This window comes from Opisthorchis viverrini (assembly GCF_000715545.1).
Source record: "Opisthorchis viverrini unplaced genomic scaffold opera_v5_76, whole genome shotgun sequence".
NCBI classification, from domain to species: domain Eukaryota; kingdom Metazoa; phylum Platyhelminthes; class Trematoda; order Opisthorchiida; family Opisthorchiidae; genus Opisthorchis; species Opisthorchis viverrini.
Window position 1 is genome coordinate 760,738 of NW_008751730.1, and position 21,916 is coordinate 782,653.

Consider the following 21,916-nt stretch of genomic DNA (forward strand, 5'->3'; position numbering starts at 1 on the left):
TCATCATCATCATCATCATCATCATCATCATCATCATAATCATAATCATCATCATAATCATCGACAGCACATCAGTGTTCAACACTGATGCTTCATTGCCGTACAACCATGATTTATTTGAAAGCCTTATTGTAAAGAAAAGAATAGAGGTGGACGGGGAGGGGACTTGATGCTAGCTTACCACAATCATTCCGAGATAACTACACCTCCAGACATTCACTCAGATAATCTGGATAGAAACTGACAAGAGCACCACTGGAATCGGTCGGCAGCAATGATCACTTGCTGGTAGGCCAATTATTCACCAACCAACGTATCAGCAACCAGTAGAAAATAGCGGTATTATCAAAAGCAATGCAATTGGTCCATTTCTTCAACCAATTAGCGAGAGAAACAAAAATAACAGTAATATTACTGGTGCTTTGACAACCAACAAGTGTACAACGAACTGCTCAAACTAGAATTAAACTTGTATCCTAGTTTCGATGTGACAACTGCAACAAGTTTTGTGCAGTTCTTTGTTCTTGATTCACTATCCTATATTATTTGCATACTCTGGTTTATTATGGTTCAATATATCTCCATGATTTTTTGGTAATCAGAGGTTATCTAATATCCAGCACAAAATTCCGAAAACGGAGCGGTTGATAGTAATATCTTCCAAATAACTGCGTCATTTTGATGGACAGTATGCTTACTCTCTGAGGAAAGATATCCGAAATGTTCTGCCTTTTGTATTCGGCGGACTGCGGTTCTAGCTGTTGAACTGCCATGAGAAAGACAAAGTAAGTTGTCCATCAAAACATGACTTACCTCTGAATCGAGATCGAACAACGCGATCGGGAATATAGGGTTCAGGTAACGGGATAGTTTCCCTTTGTAGTATGCAATATTCTCTGCTGGAACTATCCAACTCCTGTAGTTGTCTGACTATAACAGAAAAAGATTCTCACGAGAGGTAACCGGTTTTGTGGCTTGTCTGGATCCGGATTCACCAAACTGTTCTTTACTGGCCTAATTTGTGGAGGTATCCCAGTACAAAGAGTTGAGTGATCTGCTTCATCAATATCTGGACGAAATGTGGGGAACCCCTTCTCTTGCAAATTTTTTATTGCTTCTTGTCTACGAGTTTTCAGTTTTTCTCGCTTTTCATTCAACTTTTGCTTCTCCAAGTCCAGCACACTGATTAGAGATTCATTGTTAGGCCGTTGAATTGGTTCTGGTTCTCTCAAATAACAACCAGCCTCGTGTAGCTTTTCGATAGTTTTTTTAATGTGATCACCCATTTGTTTTGTTTGAATAATGGAAATTCGATGAGAAAACAAAGTTTGGTTTGGTCTGTGGATGAGAAGATGAAGGCTTAGCCTTTGGTTTCTTCTTGTGAGGCCATTTGATCCATAACAAAGTGTTTAACAGCGCTGTAAAGTTTTCGATTCACGTGAAGAATAAAAAGTCGTGCGAATCGCAGAGACGCAACGTACAACATTCCGGATAAGTGTTTGAACGCTAACACTTAGTTAATATTCCCGCAGTCTGGAAAATAGAGCCCAACAAATGGCTTGTTTCTCCCTCCAGGAACTTCACAGCAAGAGGCCTATGAGGTCTATGAAGTCTCTGTGTGTAGTGTCTAAACAGTGAGATGATTTCAGATATTCAGCGGAAGTTTGCATCGTTTTCTCATTTGACAATCCCAACTTTGGGTTGGAAGACCAGAAGGTTGGTCTATCTGAGTTTCATTCAGCTTATCATACGTACCTATGCATGGCCCCAAGGTTATGGTCCCACAAAGTACTCTCAAAGGCATATGCAAGATAATCCTTGCAGCTTCAGTGATGGAGCGGGAATTTTTGCCAAATTGCAAACAGACTATTCTAAGCCGAATCTGTCTTCGCTTCTCTCGCAAAGCCATGTCTAAACTTGATGACTACGATTTGGTCACTGGTGACCAACTCACCAACCGAAAAAAGTTTACAGTGATTTCCGGAGGATTGGAGTAGTCAGAAGTTGTACGGACATCTGAGGCGGTCCGTGCACAGTGAAGCAGCGTCATAAAAACGGTCATCTTTCTAAACACTGTTTCATCTTAGAAGTGATGTAGATTGGTTAAAAAAAAGTGATTTAACCTTTCGCTGACCTGACTACCATGAAATTGATTTCTACGGCCTTCACCGTGTCAGTTTCTAGCCGAAGGATTCCAACAGGAGTTAAGAGGTTCAACAGCCCCAAGATATGTAGTGTGCTTCACGTGGCGATTGTTTCACTGCAGAATCTTGTTGGAAGCACTCGGTTCCTACACAGATGTTGCTTTCAGCAATAATGGAACAAACAAAGACGACGTCGAGGCTGTTGATGATGATAATGACGGTGACAGTGATGTCGGGACCCGATTTTGAGACTTGCATGTTTGGCCTTAGCTGTGAGGTGAGTAGAACCAAAACTCTAATTACTCACTCGTCCAGAAACCAGTAGCTTTTCAACAAATTTTGACGTTTTAATGACCTCTACTAGAGCAATTAATCCACAAAAAAGGATAAAATAACTATGTTTGGTTTTGGATGATATACTTAGACTGCTCTTATTGAAAAGAATTCTACTTTACCAGAAGGCTGCGCCATATGCCTTAAATGAATCAACCGCGATGGAGATGATCACTTTTCAGGCATCTGAATGAGCCCAACAGTAGAGCAACAGGTGACTGGTACTTTATATATAGTATTTCTGGGCAACGCTGATAGAAAATAATCATGTGTTCAAATCGCTAACTTTATCGATGGCTCTTATTTCTTTGCAATCAATATGAACGAGACCACTTGATTGATCCATTACTTTACTACGTCCTCTTATCCTGTTGACCATTTTTCGGCTACCTTTCTTTGTTTAAAGTTGACTTTAGACACTGAAATGCATTTTTGTTAAAATATAATTGTTTTGTGTCCACCACAAATTGCACAATGTCTTTGACTATGTCCAGATCTTCGATGGCCTGGATCAAAGGATTATACACTGATTTCATCATTGACACTGCGTAGATAACCACAAGCACCTTATGGCAGTTGTGGCTACCACGACCTCGTTGGCAAAAGATATTGTCTGCAAGAAGCTTAGTAGTAAAGGTTTTTCAGCAGCATAGAGAGTGTACTTTGTTGAGTATCCTTCACGCGACTGTCGTAATCTTTTACTCAGTTCGGTGGTGGTTTGTCCATGGACATATGCCATTTCACCGCTCATGCTAAGTTATAATTTTGTGTCTTGTTCCTCGTTTTTTCTAGTCACCCGAGCATTCCGCCAATGAATAGATAATGACATTTGGTTGCGTTGACCGCATGATTGACTACCGTCTTCTGGCGTATGCACGATAGCCTGAAGAGACCACCTGCCTTAAGATGCCCCGATGGTGCGCCACCGCTTCTCTCCAGCCTCCATGGTATATTGTTTATAATGGCGTGAGTTCCACTACTGACGTCTGTAGACAGACAGCCTTTTTGGAGACTGTTCTTTGAACCTTAACTTATACAGATGGTCTCAGAGGAAATTGGTTTTCTCTCGTACTGCAAAGAACAAGATGGTTCCTTTCCGGAGTATGGAAAAAATGCGGATGTGGCGCACTCTATCGGATGTTTTACTTAAGTCTACGAATAGTGTACCTACTGATCTTGCCAAGCTTTCACGTATTAGTGGCAAATTTGTAACGTAGCACTGGGCTGGTAAAGTCTAATGACCGTATGATTATGATTTTATTGTGCTGCCTTAAACATGTTTTTGTCCATTTTCGCACCACCTCCTCGTTCACCCACAAAGGGTTACGTGGCAACGCACTATTAGGGTTACTTGTATCTCCATCTTCACATTACAACTTGATGATGACCTCTTCCATATCGTAGGCACTGCTCCTTTCTGAAAGTGCTAAGGCGAAAGTTCCTCTCAGGTATTAGTTGATGCAAGTTGTTTGGTCACCAAGCGGAATCTTGGTTATGTTGGACACAGTTTAGCTCTATTTGCTCTTCTTTATTACTTCCAGCCAACCAATATTTGCACGAGTCTTGGCTTGTAACACACGGAATAGTGTGTGTGAGTCGGCCATGAACCTCGCCTTCCACGAACTAAACAACTCTTGAACAAATAAAAATAACCTGATTTCAGCAGTCGGTAGTTGGTATTGGTAAAACGTCGCCACTTGTGATACTTTGCTTTCCCAGTTAATTGTGTTTCTTTACACCATCCTTTCGGGTTTATTCACAAAACTGCGTTGATCGGTACTCTTTTTGTGCCAAGGAAGATTCATTGGTGTTCCTTAGCCTGGTTGGTGGTTCACATCTGTTCCTGTCACATTGACGGAAATTTAATTTGTTCATCATTTCCGATATCCTCCAGCTGATCTGGTCAAACTTCATTTGAGAACACAATTTCCGAACAGATCAGTCTGGAACTGTCCCATGGCAAAGAGGATTTTTTATCCTTTGGTATCTTCAAACATGTACTCAGCAACACTCGGTCGGCATTTTGGCATATTTGGTCCTCAACACGGCGTTATCCTGCCCAGTTCTTGGAGTCTATGAGTTGGCCTCAACCTGGCTAATATGTACGGGTTCTCACTTGTTACTGCTATTTTGAAAAACGAGGGCTATCCTCATATTCAGTCGGTAGTAAATCTGAAAATGATTTTCACTGTCCCGGTGTCATCGAGTTGGTTTATCAACATGCTGAACTGAGCGAACCTTCTCCTTTTGGGAGGGGACGGAGCCTTCAACTGTTGAGGCCTCTGCAGTCCAATGGCTTATTGCAGCCTAAAATTGGCGAATTAAATTTGCCCGCTATGACATCTCTTTAGTATTAGACCGACTCCTGAAATTTGCCAGTTAAAATGCTTCAAAAGGTGTGACGAACACCATGTGGAACACTCACAAACAAACTAGTTGCTCTTGAGCGTAGTGGTTTTGCAAGGAATGTTTTCGGATTCTTCATTTAGAGTAGGATGCACCCATAGTTGTTAGTTGTTCAAGAGTGCTTTGCCAGATCTTGATCCCGACTCTTCCGTTTTATTCAGTTCATGGGGCCTAATACGATCCGACAGAAAACAAGTGACCCAAGACTTTTCATCATTTTACTCCCACATGAAATCTTTTATTTTAGCGCGCACACATTTACTCATGATCGCAGGCCACAAGTGTATTCAAAAAAGCGCGCGCATTCTGCTTGCCGCTTTTATCTTCTCATTCCGTAGCGGCACAGAATTTTGCTGCCTGTCACAGTCCTTAGATGCCCGGTCTGTGAGAGGTCCACAACCTCGTCCGAGCACAGAGAGAGCCGCTGTGTTTACAGCTTCCGATCACTTTTAGCGGGGTTGAGCGAGTGTCTCTCTCAGATATTTTCATAATGTGTGCAGCTGTTTGCACTTAGACTTTAGGTTCATTTTTGACTGGCTGCTTGTCTTTATCAGATATAGCCTTTGTATACCTGCGGTCTATCGCCCTTTGACGGCTTCGTTACCTAATCATTAAAACAACGATGTAATAGTTAGCCCAAAAACGCAAGATCGCTTTGCTTAAACTGTTTTTGCGAAGAACAATGCACTGGATCACGTGTAAATTAGTTATATAAATTGACTCTCATACTGATCCTTGGCTGAAGTAAATCCTGCTTCGGTTTTCTTCTCTTTCAATAAATATACTGATTCTTGTCCCTCAGTCTTCACTTTGTAGATGTTGGCGAGTTTTTTCGAAGGACTTTTCGTAGAATGCATTGGGTGCAGTCATTTCCTGAGCTGGATGTAGTTATTTCTCCATTGCCAGCCTGTCTTCCTACATTGTCCTTAGGGACCTACCAGGGGCCAGCAAAAAACTTGTTCTCTTGTGTCTTTTGAAGTTGTATAGATAGAAAGCAAATGCTTCGTAGATATCTTTTATGGGTGCTCATTATTATTTGTTAGCAAGATGGAATGGACTAAATGGCCTCATATGGCGCAGAAACGACACTTTAATTCCTCCGCTTAGGTCAAAACAATTAATCTAGTAAGGAAAGCATTGGGTTACGCTTCGAGCTCTTCTAGTTTTCCAAGGGACATTAAGGCCTAGTAGTTTGCTTGTCTACCAAGCCTGTATGTTGTTCTTTACCTATCCATTTGCAAAACATAATAAAGCAAAAACCACTATCTAAATCTTCTTCGAGAATGCTTTTAGCCATAGCACAAAAATGTGCGGTGCTCTCTATCTTCCTGAATTAGGATTGGTTTGGATTCATTTACAAAGCGCTTCGATTACTGGAATACCAGGTTTACGAGAAGGCTAGCGTAACGAGCTCATAGATAGCCTTAATGCCTTTTTGTTTGTCTTTAGATATCTTTATAACACACAAGATTTTCCAAAGGATTTTAGTAGCAGATATCTCAGAGAAGCCCCAAAAGAATAATTTACTCACCTTCCGACAAAGGTTGTGGCAATCCACCTCAAAAGTTTAATTGCGTGTTCCCCAATCAACACTTGTTAATCTTCTCTCTCGATCACTCAGAAGAGAGTACGGGAGATAAACAAACCAATATGCTTTAAAACAAGTCGGAAAAATTTGATGAATCATCCGCAAGTTCCTCTGCAAAACCATCGAGCTTGCTCGCCAGGCCATTCCTCAGTTTTAAATCAGTATCTTTTGTTAGTTACTAATAGAGCTTCCGCATTGCGTCCCACCTTGGATAAAAATTTAACCCTCTAAAGGGTAAAGACCGAGCATAGTATTTCACGACCTCATAATCATAAATAGTGGGCATCTGAGATCAATTTCATGCAGGTTTCATGATTGTTTTGCAGCAAATATTACGAATTCTTTGGGTGTTACCAACCTTTTATGAGTATCAAATAATGGAATTTCACAATTGGTCTTGAGTATTCCTAGCGTGTTGGTGCATCCATAATTTTGAAAAGTACTCAGCCAGGTTAACAGAAAACATTGTATGAAAAGTATTTTAATCCATTTGTCAGCTTACTTTTCACTCATTGGTTTTAAGACTGCCTAACAGAACGGTTCTTTATAAGGGCTGGCACAAGTCGATCCTCTCTCCACCTGATTTTCGTCTTTTGTTTGACGTTTTTGAACGTTATCCTTAGATAGTCAGTTTTTATTTTATCAATATAATACAACGGGAAATATCCTTAAGCCATGTAACAGTTTAAATTTCCAAGGTCTCAAAATCATTGATCACTGGGAACTGAACAATCACCCGATATAGAACACATATAGTTCATAAACATACAACATCTTACGGGCCAGAAATAATTTTTATAACTGCCAACATGCTACTTTGTTTTGGCACCGGTCGTAGCTTCACAGATTACACCAAACGAGCAGGCATGAAAAAGTTCAGCAGACTTATGTTCAGCAAGAGACCTCTGGAACTAATCAGAGACAACGGCGACCTAGCGATCTCTCTTATTAAAATCAACATAGAATTTGATTTGGCTTTGTTTAATCGATCCGAGCATTCACGTTATCAAAGACATTACATGCTTGACAAATAAATCACAGAAATATGGACGAATTCGATAAAAACTTCCGTTAACTAGAGGAGTAAAGCATGCAGAGGGACCCAACGTTGACTCCAAGGATTCTTACTCCAACCCACTATCGCCAATATTTTTTGAACTCTGTCAGCATACGTACATACAAAATCACCCTTTCAAGCTCCTCTGGCAATGAACATGCCTTGAATACTGCAAAAAGGCCATAGTTTTCCATAGAGATTTGCTGCCAAATAAGCTCTCGAAAGAATAATACCATATCTAAACATCAATAAGATACACTCACAGCATCTGCCGCTCGAAGAGTGATTAACGCAAGAAGATATACTCCAATAAAGCTCTTGCCTAAAAACTCCTAAGTTTACCTTAGCACTATTTAATTACCTAGTCTCGGTTACAGCTTTCTACCAACAAAGTATACACTACGAACTTTTTTATTATTGGCATGGAGTCGTTAAGCTAGAAATACCATCTAGTCCCCACGTAAGGGCCCTTAAATTTGGTAAATAGACTGATCTTTCAATTTTTTGCTCTTTTAGCTTGTATTTTTGATCCCTTCCTTAGTGTTACGTGACATTCGCCAAGAGGAACAAGTCCTTGAGCTTTTGATACCTCTTTTACGTTACTAGTTTGAGGGCAAGACGCTTGTGTTTTACTAAAATGATGCAGAGCTTTTGACATCCTCCTCTTTCCACCGGCCTTGCGGCAGTTTGAGTTCCTAGTCATTGTGCATTTTCAAAAACATTTCCAGCAGTATGTCGGCTTTTTGTCCTCGACTGATGATCAAAATAGTGCACAGCACATACTAAAAAGAGCTATTTATGTTTGGAATGGTAACGTTAGATTAAAATGTCTTATTTTGTTGGCTTTTACTCATATTTTGCGCTCAATGTCTCTGGTATAGTCTTTTGTGACAACGGCAGATTGAGTGTAGTCTACATCAATGCACCGACTATTTTGCTTTGTCATATGTTTTTGGATCAGCCACAAGAGCGATTGACTTAATTATAGGTCTGTAAGTCACGATTGGCAGCCTGCAGATTTAAGATCATTGATATAGTGTACCTTCTTTTTTCCCTACCGACTCTCCACAACCTCCAAAGTCCTAGTACTATAGGTAAATAACATGGTGAGGTAAGATGGCGTGATATGAAAGTAATGCGGGTTCTGGGTGACACTCAATGAAAGACTAGCCCTCACGGCTTGCGAGTAAGCGTCTTTGATGCAAACATTACATTTTAAATCTTTTGGAAAACCATTCCATTTACAAAGTGACTTATTTCTTCCTTATATTAGAATAATGTGGTTCACGGTGTTGAATGCCTTGTTGAGATGCACTAAAATTACACGGATTTTTCAGGTATTTTTGAACATTTTGCCTGATCTGCCGATATGATGTCAGCGTGTACGCAGAAGAATCCATGTTGAGCCTAGTCGAGTAAGCGGGATTGGTTGGAACTAAGGCGGGTGTCCAATGTTTTTGGATGTCCTTTCAAATTATAGCCGCCTCCGATTTGGGATATCAGTGATTTAGCACCTATTAAGCGCTCTTTTTCGTAAACCCGGAAACTTGTTTCATTCCCGCACAGAATCTGCACCCGTGTGGAGATATCTGCGGATACTGTGCGGAGATTTACGCACCCGGGTGCAGATATGCTGCAGAAATTTCTGCACCAGTGCTAACTAAGCGGTGGCGCGTTTGCTGATCCACAGCCTTTCGTATCTTTTGTTGATACAGATTTTTCGGCTAGTCCAAGCTCTTGATCACTGTTCTATGTGAAATAGTTTTCTGTTTACATCAACAACGGTCTTTGTCTATTATCCATCGATACTTGAACAATTCGCCTCAGGTTTATCGTGATCAGGTGAATCCATGGAAGATAATGCAAAAGCAGATGCAATTTATCATCTTGAAGATCAGACGGAGTCGAGTTTCAACAGCGCCCATTGTCGCGCAATAACTTGAATGCACTTCAACTAACCGCCTTTGAATCCTGAGATGTTAGGACATCCAGTTCAAGTCACGACTGCCATTTCGATGAGTTTCACTAGACTCAATTTGTCAAATCGCGCACACCTTCGCTGGAACCACACAACTAAACAGCACATAGAATCTTCTACTCGGTTTCCCGGAAATACATGTTTTCTCGTTTTTCTGTGTATTATTGTGATGGCATTTGCATTCTGGTGCACTAAATTTCTTCTTTTTTCTGCCGTACTAATTTGGCCGCTTTACAGACGGTCACTAGCATTGTTATCACTTTGGAGAATACCTGGCAAAACAGAACGTACCAACGAGCATGAAATAGAAGCTGTCCGATCGGATGATTCGAAACTTCCGTGCGCGATTCGTTCAAAATTGGTTTCGTTTGTCCCTCGTGTAAATTCCTTGATTGCTCAATCTTTTCACAGATGTCCAACGTGATACTTCTTGAATTTTCTCACTTTAGCATAACATTTGCGTGATAGCCACTGTTATTTTGCACTCAGTTCCCATTTTACACCCAGTCTCAATCATGATACCAATCAATGCAGGCAACTCTCTGCAGCCATTAATGAACCAAAGTAGATGTGGGCGAAATGGCTGTCCGTCGAATGTAAGACGCGGTAGGTAGTCCTACACCTGATATACCTGGTGGCACCTTGAATGCACGAGCTTACGGGACGACCAGGTAAGCCAACTAGCTAACTCCTAACAAGTTCGTCTGCGCCAGTTTTCTCCATATTAAGCGTTCATTGTATTCCGCAACTAAAAAGACAGTCATCGGAAACAAAATCAAATCCCCATTGATGAATGGGAAGGACCAGTGCGAATGTTCCGCTTTCATTGGGATACTCGAAGTAAAAAACTGGTGCTTCTTTCTAAAGCCCTCGGGGAAGTAAACACAAAAAACCAAGTGCCTGGATGAAAGCCGATCATGAACTTCCTTCATTGAACGAGTCCGCTGGCCGGCCCTCCGATGTGGCAATGAAGACCATTACGGCATCATTAGTGGACAGGCGCATGGAAGAAGGCTGCTCAGCTGAGGATCATTCTCCAGAAAAACCACACCAACGAAACTGGCATATTCGCTACCTGGTGGTGTCCTCAGAAAGCCTGAACACGGGTCACTCCACACAGAGTGGTTACGCGGATGTAGTGGTCTGGCTACCCAATAAGTCAGTTTACCAGGAGTGTGTGGCAAAGTAATAAAAATAATTACGCTAAGTTGGGTATACAAAAATAAATAGTTCAGATGGAACAGACTCACTAACAATTGTTCTCTTTAAAATAGTTCGTCGTTGGCCCAGGTCAGCGAATAAACAATGATCCAATAGTGTTGGCCCAGAGGTCTTCTTCTGAACAGTTTCCACATATAATAGATTCCGAAAATAGTCTGAAATGTTTTGGGTACCAGAGTTAGTATATGAGACTCGCGAATGACCGCTGCAAGCGCGAGCGAAATCAAAAGAGAGAGTCGAAGCACGTGACCACGCTTGTATTATGTGAAATTGTACAAGGGCGCGCTTTTTGTAGTTTCTCGTATTCAAACAAAAAACGATTATGCAATTGATGAAATACCTAGTGTTATAATGGAAGTAAAATAAAGGTACAAAAACGCCGCACGGAAAGGGAAGCAAGCAAACCTTCAGGCTTCTGGTCGCTTTTTCCCCCATCTGCCACACAGAAGATCCTGGAGTGGGCTGTCAGCATTCAGAAGGTTTACCCAACGGTCGAGCCCATGTCCGAGGATCGCCTTCTAGAGGCGCAAAAGCTGGGCTACAGGATCCCTAGATGAGAGGCACAAAATAGGCCTACGCAAGGCCCAAGTTCAGCCGACCAAGAATTTATGGCCAATCTGATGATAGCTACGGCTCTTTGTGCTCTTGAGAGCACACCGATGCAAACGGTCACGACACCGGATTGCAGTTTCTACTCAACCACCACAGACCTCTCGGCTACCAAAAGCAGCGATGCTCTGCAGAACGCAAGCCTCGTGTGGACGCAGCATCCAAAGTACGTAGAGCTATCACCACTTATTTCTGTAGCAAATGATAAAGCCGCAGCAGCAAACTCCACACCCAAGTCACAGCTTCTGATCTGGATTGGGTTAGATGTGAGGAGAAAGGGGCGAAGCCTACAAACAAATCAACCACATGCGTTGACCCTGACATCGGGGAATGTTGCGAGAACCATACAGCCACTGAGAATGTGACAATGTCAGTCTCCAGCTCCACTCCGTCAAAAATGGCCTCTTTGGACAGAGTCGTCGCCCATGATCCCGACAGCCAAAGCCACAAACCCGACAACAACGAACCGGGAAATCATTTTTGTACGCAGTTGGCCACGATGATCGGAAGTCAACAAATACATACTGTAGTCAAGCAAACCACAAAAACTTCGCCAAATCAGACAGCTGTTGGCTAGCTTCGAGGCGAAGCCCTCTAAGAAAACAAGCATCATGGGAGCGCCACCAAAATGATTACTTCTTGGTGCTGTCACACAACGCACAGTGCCTCGCCGAGACATCTTATCGATCAAACCACGCCAAAATGCCCAAGAAACCAAACAAACGCATGTTTGCCCTAAATCCCTGGACAACAGCGAACGCAGTTGTCCAAAAGGTGATATTGAACGAGCTATATGTAGCAGTCAAAATTTTCGCTCAGGATGGGAAAACTACGTCATCCAAAGGTAAAACACCCGAGCGAACCGGAATCCCACGGTGGACATTTGATGGACCTGGTGGCACTTTAAATACATGGGTTTACAGGACGACCAGGTAAGCCAACTAGCTAACTCACCTGACAAGTTCATCTACGCCAGTTGTCTCCACATTAAGCGTTCAATGCACTCCACAGCTAAAAAGACAGCCATCGGGAACAAAATCAAATCCCCACTGATGAATGGGAAAGACCAGTGTGAATTTTCCGCTTCAATCCTGATGTTTGACGAGAAACTAGAGCTTCTTCCTGAAGCACTGAAGGTTGGAAACACAGAGAACACAGCGACCTAGACGAAAGTTGATAGATAACTTTCTTTGCTGGAGGCGTATCTAGCTCTGTCCATCCCGGGACCGCTGGCTGCGGAGAAGGCCATCCAGCATTCTGATGCGGCCATTAAGACCACCACGGTGTCTCTAGTGGACAAGCGCGTAATGAGGAGCAGACAGATCATCTGGGCTTCATTTTCAAGAAACTGGCACAGTCGTTCCTTGGTACTGTCCTCACGAAGCTTGAATAGTTATGCCAGGGGGAAGCAAGCAAACACTTGGGCTTCTAGTCACCCTTTCTTCCCAATCTGGCGTACAGAAGATCTTGGAGCGGGCTGTCTGCACTCAAAAGGCCTACCCAACGGTTAGGCCTCTATTCGAGGACTACCCTTTACCAGTGCGACAGCTGGGCCACAGAAGTGCTATGGATGAGATGCGAAACGGGCTTTCGCTAGGCCAAATTTCATCCGACTCCGAACTTATGGCCAGGCATATTGTAGTCATTGTCCTTGTGCTCTTGATAGCACGCCGATGCAACCGACCGCGACTCCGGATTCCAATTTTTACTCAACTACCAAAGACCCCTCGACTACCAGAGGCAGGGATGCTCGGGAGAAGGGAAGCCACAAGCAACGCTCAAAGTATGTAGAGCTATCACCGCCTATTTCTGTAGCAAATGATAAGGGCGCAGCAGTAAACTCTACACCCGAGTCACAGCTCCTCAGCTGGTTTGGGTTAGATGTGAGGAGACTAGCGGCAAAGCCTACAAACAAATCAACCACATGCGTTGACCTTGACATCGGGAAGTGTTGTGAGAACCACAGCCACTGAGAATGTGGAACTGCCAGTCTCTAGCTCCACTCCGTCAAAAATGGCCTCCNAAGCCACAAACCTGGCCACAGCGAACCGAAAAACCCCTCGTACACCCAGTTGGCCAGGCTGATCGCGGGTGACTCGGAGATCAACACAAACACGGAAGGGTGACTGCACCCAAACAAGCCACATAAGATTCGCCAAATCTGAAAGCTCCTGGCTAGGTTCGAGATGTACTGCGGAAACAAGCCTCAGGAGAGCGCCACCAAAATAAATACTTTCCGGCGCTGCCACCCAGCGCTCAGGGCCGCAAAGAGACACCTTCCGATCAAACCGCGTTAGCAACTCAGCAGTCGCAAGTTTGCCCTTAATGTTTGAACATCAAATTTGACTGTTCTAACAACGGCATTGAATGAGTGGGGTCAAAGTTTTCGCCAGTGCCGCAAAAACTTCGTCCCACAAAGGTAAAGGGCCCGAGAAAATCGGGCTACCACAGGGTGAAACAATCCTGCAAACGAAAAGCAGCCCTCGAGACCACCAAGGCAGGAAGCATACAAGTATGCCACAGAGGACCTTCGGTTCCTCCTCCTCAAACTCGGCGTAAAGCTACTAAATCTGCCAACCTCTCTGGTATCACATTTCTCGGATCTCCGCCTTTGAAGGCAGCAGAGAGTATTAAAGTGCTTGACCACAAACCGCTTCAGTCCTTTCAATAACTTTCAGAACACTAAACAGTCAACTTACCTTGACCAGTCGTCCATAATCGCGCTCACGGAAGCCTTGTCCACGTGGAGATCTCGACAGAAGTTTACTTTATTTTTCGAGAGGATTCAAAACGAGGGGGGATAGAGGGCTTGCTTTATACTCACATGTTGCCCTGCCAATCCCTATTGTCCTCTCTGACGCCACTCCTCAACTTTTTGCGATGAACTGTGGATTCAAATGCCGCTGTACATTTCCGAATCTCTCCCTGGTGTGGTCTACCGTTGTCCCTTGAGTACTCCGGAGGATGAGAAATCCTCATAAAGTCTAATATGCAACTCTCTCAGCTACCGCTTCACTTACTTCAATGCTTGAAAGGCCTCCTAGGTTTCAGCCCGTCGGATCAGGTGGATTTTTGCAGCGGCGCCGACCGGATTCGTCCAGTTAAGTACTTGGGTTAACATGTCGTCGCACCTAACGCGTACCAACCTTGATTTGGTCATCACTAACGAAAAACATTTGGTTGATCACGTGTTAATTAGCGCCCCACTGGGACACAGTGAGCACCATGTGCCGATCTTTGATTTCATCTGCTACAGCACCAGAAATCCCAAATCTCAAACGTGGATTCGAAAAGTTTGCCGAACAGACTTCTCAGGAATGCGCATCTCTCCTGATCAGTTTAAACCGGAACCAGCTTTAGTGGTAGGGTTACACAGGACCATTGTCCAGAAAGTTCACAAGGAGAACACGATGTTCCATCTAGATAACAGCAAGCAGTCGGGTGAAAGCCACCTAAAAGGATTCGGATTCTTTTGGGAAAGTAGTTCTAACTGCGCAAAAAGTTGACTGCAAGAGACACAAAAGATGTGTTGGCATTTCGTAAAATGCGGAACCGCTGTAAAACACAAATCACCAATGGAACAAAAAATCCAAGCCACCATACAAGACCTCTCCAAGGAAAACAAAAACATGCCGTCATGGCGTTACTACGAACATATTCTAACCAACTATGTCTTCACAGGGGAGGGCATTGATCAACTCTTGCACAAGACAGACTCGTCCTGCATGTTTGAGCCCGACGAGATCCATCTCAGAATTCTGAAGGAAATGACATTTGCACTGGAAAAGTATCTCCACTTGGTGGTTCATCAACTGCTTGACGACGGACACCATTCCTTCACTTGGAAGGAAGCGATCGTCACGCCAATCTACAAAGCTGGTCAAAGAAAACCGTTTTTCACCTAGAGGCTAATAAGCCCCACTAGCATGCCGTGCAAGGTGATGGAATGCATTCTCAAGTGAGCCATCCTAGATAACCGTACCTCTGAAAACTTGATATTCCTAACCCAACGCGAATTTCTCACAAGCCTTTCTTGCATGACGAGAACGCTCGTGTTTATGAACAACTTAATATTAGTCGAGGACGCGGGACACATATCGAATGCAATATACTTCGACTTCTCAAGAGCATTTGATTGGGTCTTGATCTCCAAAAATTAGAGTCCTACAGGATTCAAGGGAAAATGCTACATTGGGTCAACCCGCTCCTAGCAGACAGAAGTAGGTTCTGCCTACTGTTCTCGAGCGCTGGTCTCCATTGGAGTTCCTCAAGGTTCCGTTTCTTGACCACTGTTGTTTCTTATATACGTCAAAGACCGCCTGACGTTCTTTCAAGTACGTGCCTACGTTCTGCAGACGACTTGAAATGCTGAGGTCCAAATACCAGTGTCCCACAAATGGATGTAGGCGCCGCAAAGCAGTGGTTGTTGGACTGGCACTTTATCTGAATGACGAAAAGTACTTCCATATGCCATTTGGAGGATAACTAATTCTTACTCATGCCCTGTTTGAACGAAGAATGGCCCACGGGGTTTTCACCGTTGGTCCAGCAAAAGCATGGCCGGGACGTGGCAAGATATTCAAGCTCAGAGCGCACACACTCATCGGGCTAAATTTATATCATTCCGGGTAGTAGCTGCGTAGAATGACCTTCCTCCGACGGTTGTCCACGCTCATTTCGGAACCAGTTCAAAGCACTATTTGACCATGATTTATGCACATCCTCTCGCTGGCAAGCGTTCTGCCTCACGCTGAAGACATAAAGATAAATGCTTCACCCTTTTTTCACGTGTACCTTTCAGGTGAATGACAACCGCTGAAGGACAGGAACAAAACCGGCCCGGGAAACTTGGGCAAAATCCTCGGTCCTGTGTATCAATCATGAACCCATGAAACTGTGTAGAGCAGCACCGCTACTTTATTGCGCCAACATTCTCCGATTTCTGGACGGCTCCATGATGGACACCAAGTCTGCTGTGACCGAAAATGAGACGCACATTACTGTGAAAGCTTAATTCGTTTTACCAACGGGGTTGACACAGATGTCCTCAGGGAGATGTGGAATCACATTTAATTTATTTTTACCTAAAGACCCATGTAGACATAAGGCAAGAACTAGGCACGATGAAGGACGGCATACGGGGCGTTTGCAGCAGCAGCCACAGAAGATTGAAACTTGGAAAGACGAGACAATAGGATGAGATCATTTGGGTGTGGTGAATGAGGTGGGCTATCAAATCAAATGGTGCCCACTTAATTTTGGATTTGTATTAGCTGACCCAGCAACTCAGGACTAGCTGAAGTTGCCGATATAGTGTTAGAACAGAAGAAGCAACCATATTCGTTCTTTTGCTTGGCTATTATGCAGCGCGTACAGATAGCGTTGCAAGAGGCCAGCATTGGTGGCAAGAGTTGTACTGCTTGTTTGCACCGGACGTCGGTTTCTCAGTCGGCATAACGATACAGCAAGAGCAGTTACGTAGTTCTGGGAAGGTGCGGGGTCAGCTGAAGTGGTAGTGAGTGAGGATCATACCAATATAGCCAACTAGTATGTAGATAACTGGGTGACTAAAACGGCGAGGGGAGAAAATTTAGCTCAGTTACGGAGTCCTACAAGGTGAAGTCAGTTGTGCAGGGAAGAGATTGACTTGAGGAGGCGGCAGGCATACGTGTAATAGTTGAACAAGGACATTTGAGAGAACTGATAGGGACCGTAGTTCAACTGGAAGCTGCTGAGTGAGCTAAATAGAAGTGGAAAAGTACGGGTCACCATTAAATTAGAAATATCTTTCGGCTACAGGCAAAGTTAGGTGCATGAAACAATCAGCCAGTAAATTTTAAATATGAATGCTGTTTTCCAGGGACTTTATAATCTATGTGATCACCACCCAAAACAAGGGGAGGAGCATGTGTTTGTCTTCTGGCTAGCGGAATGGACTCGCTGGGATGCAACCCAAAAAAAGTAGCAACCATACGCGGATGTTAGCTCTAAGAGCCTCAGAATAACTTCGGTTTATCGCTGCAGAAACAACCGATAAACAGTTGAAAGGTAACTTTGGGTTACTGTAGGCAATGAACAAATCAGTTACAAACGTTGTTTTTCGGCTATATTTTGTACCGTTGCCAGATAAGTGGCAAAACCGACTCAAGTCTAAATCAACAACTTTACCTAGACAACAACGTTGCCCTGTGATATCTTTCCTGAATTAACATCGTGGCTTTCAACCACCGGGGATGGGCAAAGCCCCTATGTTACTGGAGGTAGGATGGGTATGCGAGCACATCATGGTGCGACAAAAAAGTGAGATCATCTCAGCAGGGCGTACCCTACCCACACATTGGATTTCCATATCTCAAGCCTGCTGCCAGATCTGTAATGTGGCCAGCTACCAAGCAGCCATTATTTCGACTTTTGTAATGACGAACGACTCCGTGTACCAGATACTTTATTCGGTCAGTGATTCCTCCAGCCTGTTTGAAAAATGTGGTAACCACCATGGTCTACGTGCTTAGGCGCGTTTACAAGCGTCTCCTGTCCCTCCGTGTGTATGTAGAATAGCGTCATGACTCTGCAGTGTTCTTAACGAATAGGAACCCAGTCTTCTTTGCTGACCTTGAAAAGTCAGCATACCATCAGGGCTTATCACAACGTTAAAATGAATTTAAAAGACTGGCCAGAGCGCCTCCAAAATTCAGTGTTAAAAGTTTGGCTTCGAACAAAGCCCCCAAGAGTTTGCATTGCATTTGGCGTTTTTAGTCAGACAGCTTCCGCGCAACTGTTGTAAGGATGGATCTGATGGATTCCAACATTGAGGTGCACAACAGTCTGTGGCACTTGTGGCTTTGTCACTCGAGGTTCACCGAATGGCTGAGTTTTTTCGGCATTGAGGATTTACCCACACGTTTCGATGGAGAGTAAGATTCCGTATTTTCTCAGAGTGTCTTTACTCTGAAAATGGAGCCGCCGTGTATGTAAGAGCAGTCCTGCTTCGGTATGCCGTGTGGTCGGTTATCTTGCAAATATCGCGTAATAACCAAGTCCGTAGAGGCACCGCTTATACCGGTGCAACTTGACATGGAATTCCTTTCGAAAATTAAGGAATATATGGGGATCAAGTTTCACATTCCACAAAACTTGGCAAAAATATGGAGTATCACCACCCCTGCTTTATACCATTTAGGCAAAATCATGTCCGGGTTGTTTACTTCATAGCGGCTCGCTTTTAGTCAGCCGTAGGTACACCAAGGCCTGTATCTTGTCCCGCCTCTACATGTTATGACGTGCTTCACAGTCCACGTTGTAGATGTTAATCATGCTTCGATTGACATGATCAATACAATTTAGGAAATAAACCGAATATGGTTATAAGCTTTCGCGTAAGCGAACCATGCTTCTTTGAGCCTAGGCAACTTAGACAGCGGTACCTAATGACTCATTCATTGGCACAGAAGCTGGCGCGGGCAATGCCACTCCCTCCGTCACATCAGGCTCGGATTAGCCTATCATTGCGCTAATCAAATAGTTCCAGTTGACGAAAATGCTATGGGTGGCTGAACCGTCTATCTGTTTCATCATTCACAGTAGCCACGGACCTTTATGGTAGCCGAGCAGACTGGAATTGCACTCCTAGCATCCGATAAAGCTAGACATGTTGGAGTTGACTGTTGTATTCAACCCCGGAAAAGCCCATTGCGAGACCACCGTACGCTAAGCTGTCACGACACTCAGAAGGTTTAATCAAGTGCCAATGGATAGTAGATAGTGTCGGCGGCTTGTGGACGGGTGGAAGCGCGGTACATACTGCCCGATGAAAGCTCCTACCTTTTCTTTGACAAAACATTGGATAATTGGACTGCAGTTTAACTTTACATCGTGATGCTCAAGTGCAAAGCGTCCTGTTTAATGGTTTCTGCAATGTAATTTGTGCACACCGCCTATGTCGAGAGCCTAATCTCTTCACTTAGTGAGACTTGTTGCCATAGTTTTTTTGAACTTAACATTAGCCATAGGGATACGTTTACATGCACCATTTTCATATCACAGTCGTGAAGCATCCGTCAACAGGCTGCCTCCTTTTTCACTCAGGGTGTTGTATAACGATAATAGCACAAATCTGTACATGCTGGGGATGATATGGTCTGAAGAGCATGCCGCCTTGACCAGAATAATATTTTCGGTTTTGAGGTCACTAATTGTGCGGCTCCCTAATCATTTCGGAGCAGATCCTGGAACATGGATCTCCGCCGGTAAATTTATGCAGCACTTATTCAGAGGGTAATAAAAAGACCAATTTGTTTTGCCTTGAACTCACCATATCCAGAAATTGTGGAGTCCAAATCTCACGAGCAATTGGATTTTCTTCGTAGCCGCTACGGTCATAGGGGGGACCGATTTGGGTCAGCTAGCGGTAGGTAAAAAGAACAACTTACTGGGTCAGTATCACAAAATGGGGGTAAAGAATAAAGAAATCAGCGGCAAAGCGGCTTCTAGTAGAAAGAAAAGACGGAGAAGACACTCAACGACTAACATGCTAAAAATGGTAGTTTGCTGATGTGTCGTGAATGCACGAACAAAATATAATATGCGGGTGCATGATACGTCGTTCATTGGAAACGTTACACGCAGCAAACGAAAGTAGGTGTATTACTTGCTGTGCATGGACAGCACACCACTGGACCGAGCGGGGATTCAGCTGAGATACACTTTACCTCCCGCTTTCTCAGCATGACTGACTGATGAGTGTAGTGGGTTTATCACTCATTCGCGAATCGATACACAGGATCCAGGCTCTTGCCCCATTTTTCTGGGTCGGTTTTGTTCTTGTCGTTAACCGGCTGTCGTTCACTACGCACATATATACACGACAAATAACCGTATAGGTAGATGTGGATTAGGAAACAGAGAATCATGGGGTAAAAGAGTAGCAGTGTTTTAATCACACCAAGTAGAGTGTTACACGTGCGACTGTCTTCAGTAATTTTGCGGCTAGTTGTAAACAGTTTACTACGATCAGTGTGTCCGTACACAACCAAAACCCACAAACTCAGGGAAAAAGGTCTGCGGCTAAGCATTTACGGGCGCAGGTTTGGGGCGATTCGATAAAATTCGACAACACCACTTGTTGTTAATAACTTAGTCAAGTTTACCGGCATCAGAGCATGTTAATTTGTTCGTAACTCACATGACCCGTAGAAGAGGGCAGCCTTGTCAAAATTTCTGTATGGTAAACTTGGCAATACAGGAGGACAAGTGGCATATATTTAACGGCGGACACCTTACAAATAGCCTACTTCAGATATTTGAATTTTTTTAGAGGTTAGAAGTGAGAGCAGATTATTACACAGCTGAAGGCTGGGAGCTCTGTTCGCAGATTCACCCTGATGTGCTTCTGATTGTAGGTAGCAAATAAGCGGTGCAACTACAAGGCTCAGCGAACGGTTTAACAGCCAGGAAAATGGGGCCAGCGTAATAGACATTTTTACCTAATGGTAGGGTCAAACAATAATGTGGAGCTAACAATAATTGTGTGAAACTATCCGCCTTGTTGGAATTCATTAGAGCTGCGCATGTCCCAAAAATTGGCGGGAGTGCGAATCTGCTGTATTCTTGTTTAGTAGCGTACATGCTTGAATGTTCAAACGCTACTATAAACTAGCCATGTTGAGCCATCAAACCCCCTGCGAAAATGAAAAATTTAACCATAAACGAAGGGAGTCAACTTCGGTCCAAACTCCTAATCAGTTCCGTTGGTAAATCGAAGGGAAGAAGGTGTCCCGTCCTACGGATAATTGGAAAAAAGCGGTTATAGGACTGAAAAAGCGGCAAAGCCGTGAACGAACCAAAACAGTGTCTAAATATTAACCAGATGAAAGCACTTTTATTATAGGCTCGAATCAGTGGGTTAGTTCTCCAATATGCCCACGAGCGACATACCGTGCTCATCCATGCTGCACCATTTGCGGATTTGGATCCCCATCTCGGATTGCGCCGAGTAAGTGTAGCTCCAGTTGCACCCAAGATTTTATCGTGTTATGATTGAAACCATTGCGAATACAGTGAACAGAAACATGCTGCTTTGAGAGGACTTTAGAAGAGGGGAGAGAAAACTGAACGCCTTGTGACGCCCCCCGGTGTGTATATTTAGGGTCGACGGTTTAAAGGCAGCCGAAAAAAACCTTGTTCAAAAAAGAGTGAGTAATTATCAGCCCCCTTCGTAGACGATGATAGGCCAGGGAAAAGAGTCCATGAACTTCAGGATGCTCTCCACAATCGACGGATTCGTGGGCACCAGAAATATTCTTAGAAATCCGTTGACCACGCTTAGTTAGTGTTACATCCACTTGCGTACGGTGTGGACATACCCGGCGTACGTATTCAGGGAGCGGTTTGACGCAGGCCATATAAAGCAGAAGGAGGAAATACGAAAAAATATCAAGGAATAAGCCTTGAAAACCGTCCATAATTGCACTCACAGAGACCTGGCTCACACCAGATGTCTCCGACGCGGAGATCTCGATAGACGGTTACTTTATTTTTCGAGCTGACTCAAAACGAGGGAGGGCTGGTGGGGTTGCTCTGTA

The 21,916-nt window shown here is 43.8% G+C and overlaps 2 protein-coding genes across 2 annotated transcripts in view; one reads left to right on the forward strand and one right to left on the reverse strand.

Annotated features, from left to right (window-relative positions):
* Positions 1–1,338, reverse strand: part of T265_04463 (hypothetical protein) — a gene marked incomplete at both ends in the record, with an annotated part of 10,400 nt that extends 9,062 nt beyond the window's left edge. The window contains 3 exons of the mRNA XM_009169212.1: positions 699–766; positions 814–916; positions 954–1,338. Of these exons, the coding sequence (XP_009167476.1) occupies positions 699–766; positions 814–916; positions 954–1,286 (504 nt within the window). The remainder of the gene's footprint in view (positions 1–698; positions 767–813; positions 917–953) is intronic.
* Positions 1,339–16,049: 14,711 nt separating this feature from the next.
* The window catches only part of T265_04464 (hypothetical protein), a gene marked incomplete at both ends in the record, with an annotated part of 7,721 nt that continues 1,854 nt past the window's right edge, over positions 16,050–21,916 (forward strand). The window contains 3 exons of the mRNA XM_009169213.1: positions 16,050–16,137; positions 17,601–17,788; positions 21,813–21,900. Of these exons, the coding sequence (XP_009167477.1) occupies positions 16,050–16,137; positions 17,601–17,788; positions 21,813–21,900 (364 nt within the window). The remainder of the gene's footprint in view (positions 16,138–17,600; positions 17,789–21,812; positions 21,901–21,916) is intronic.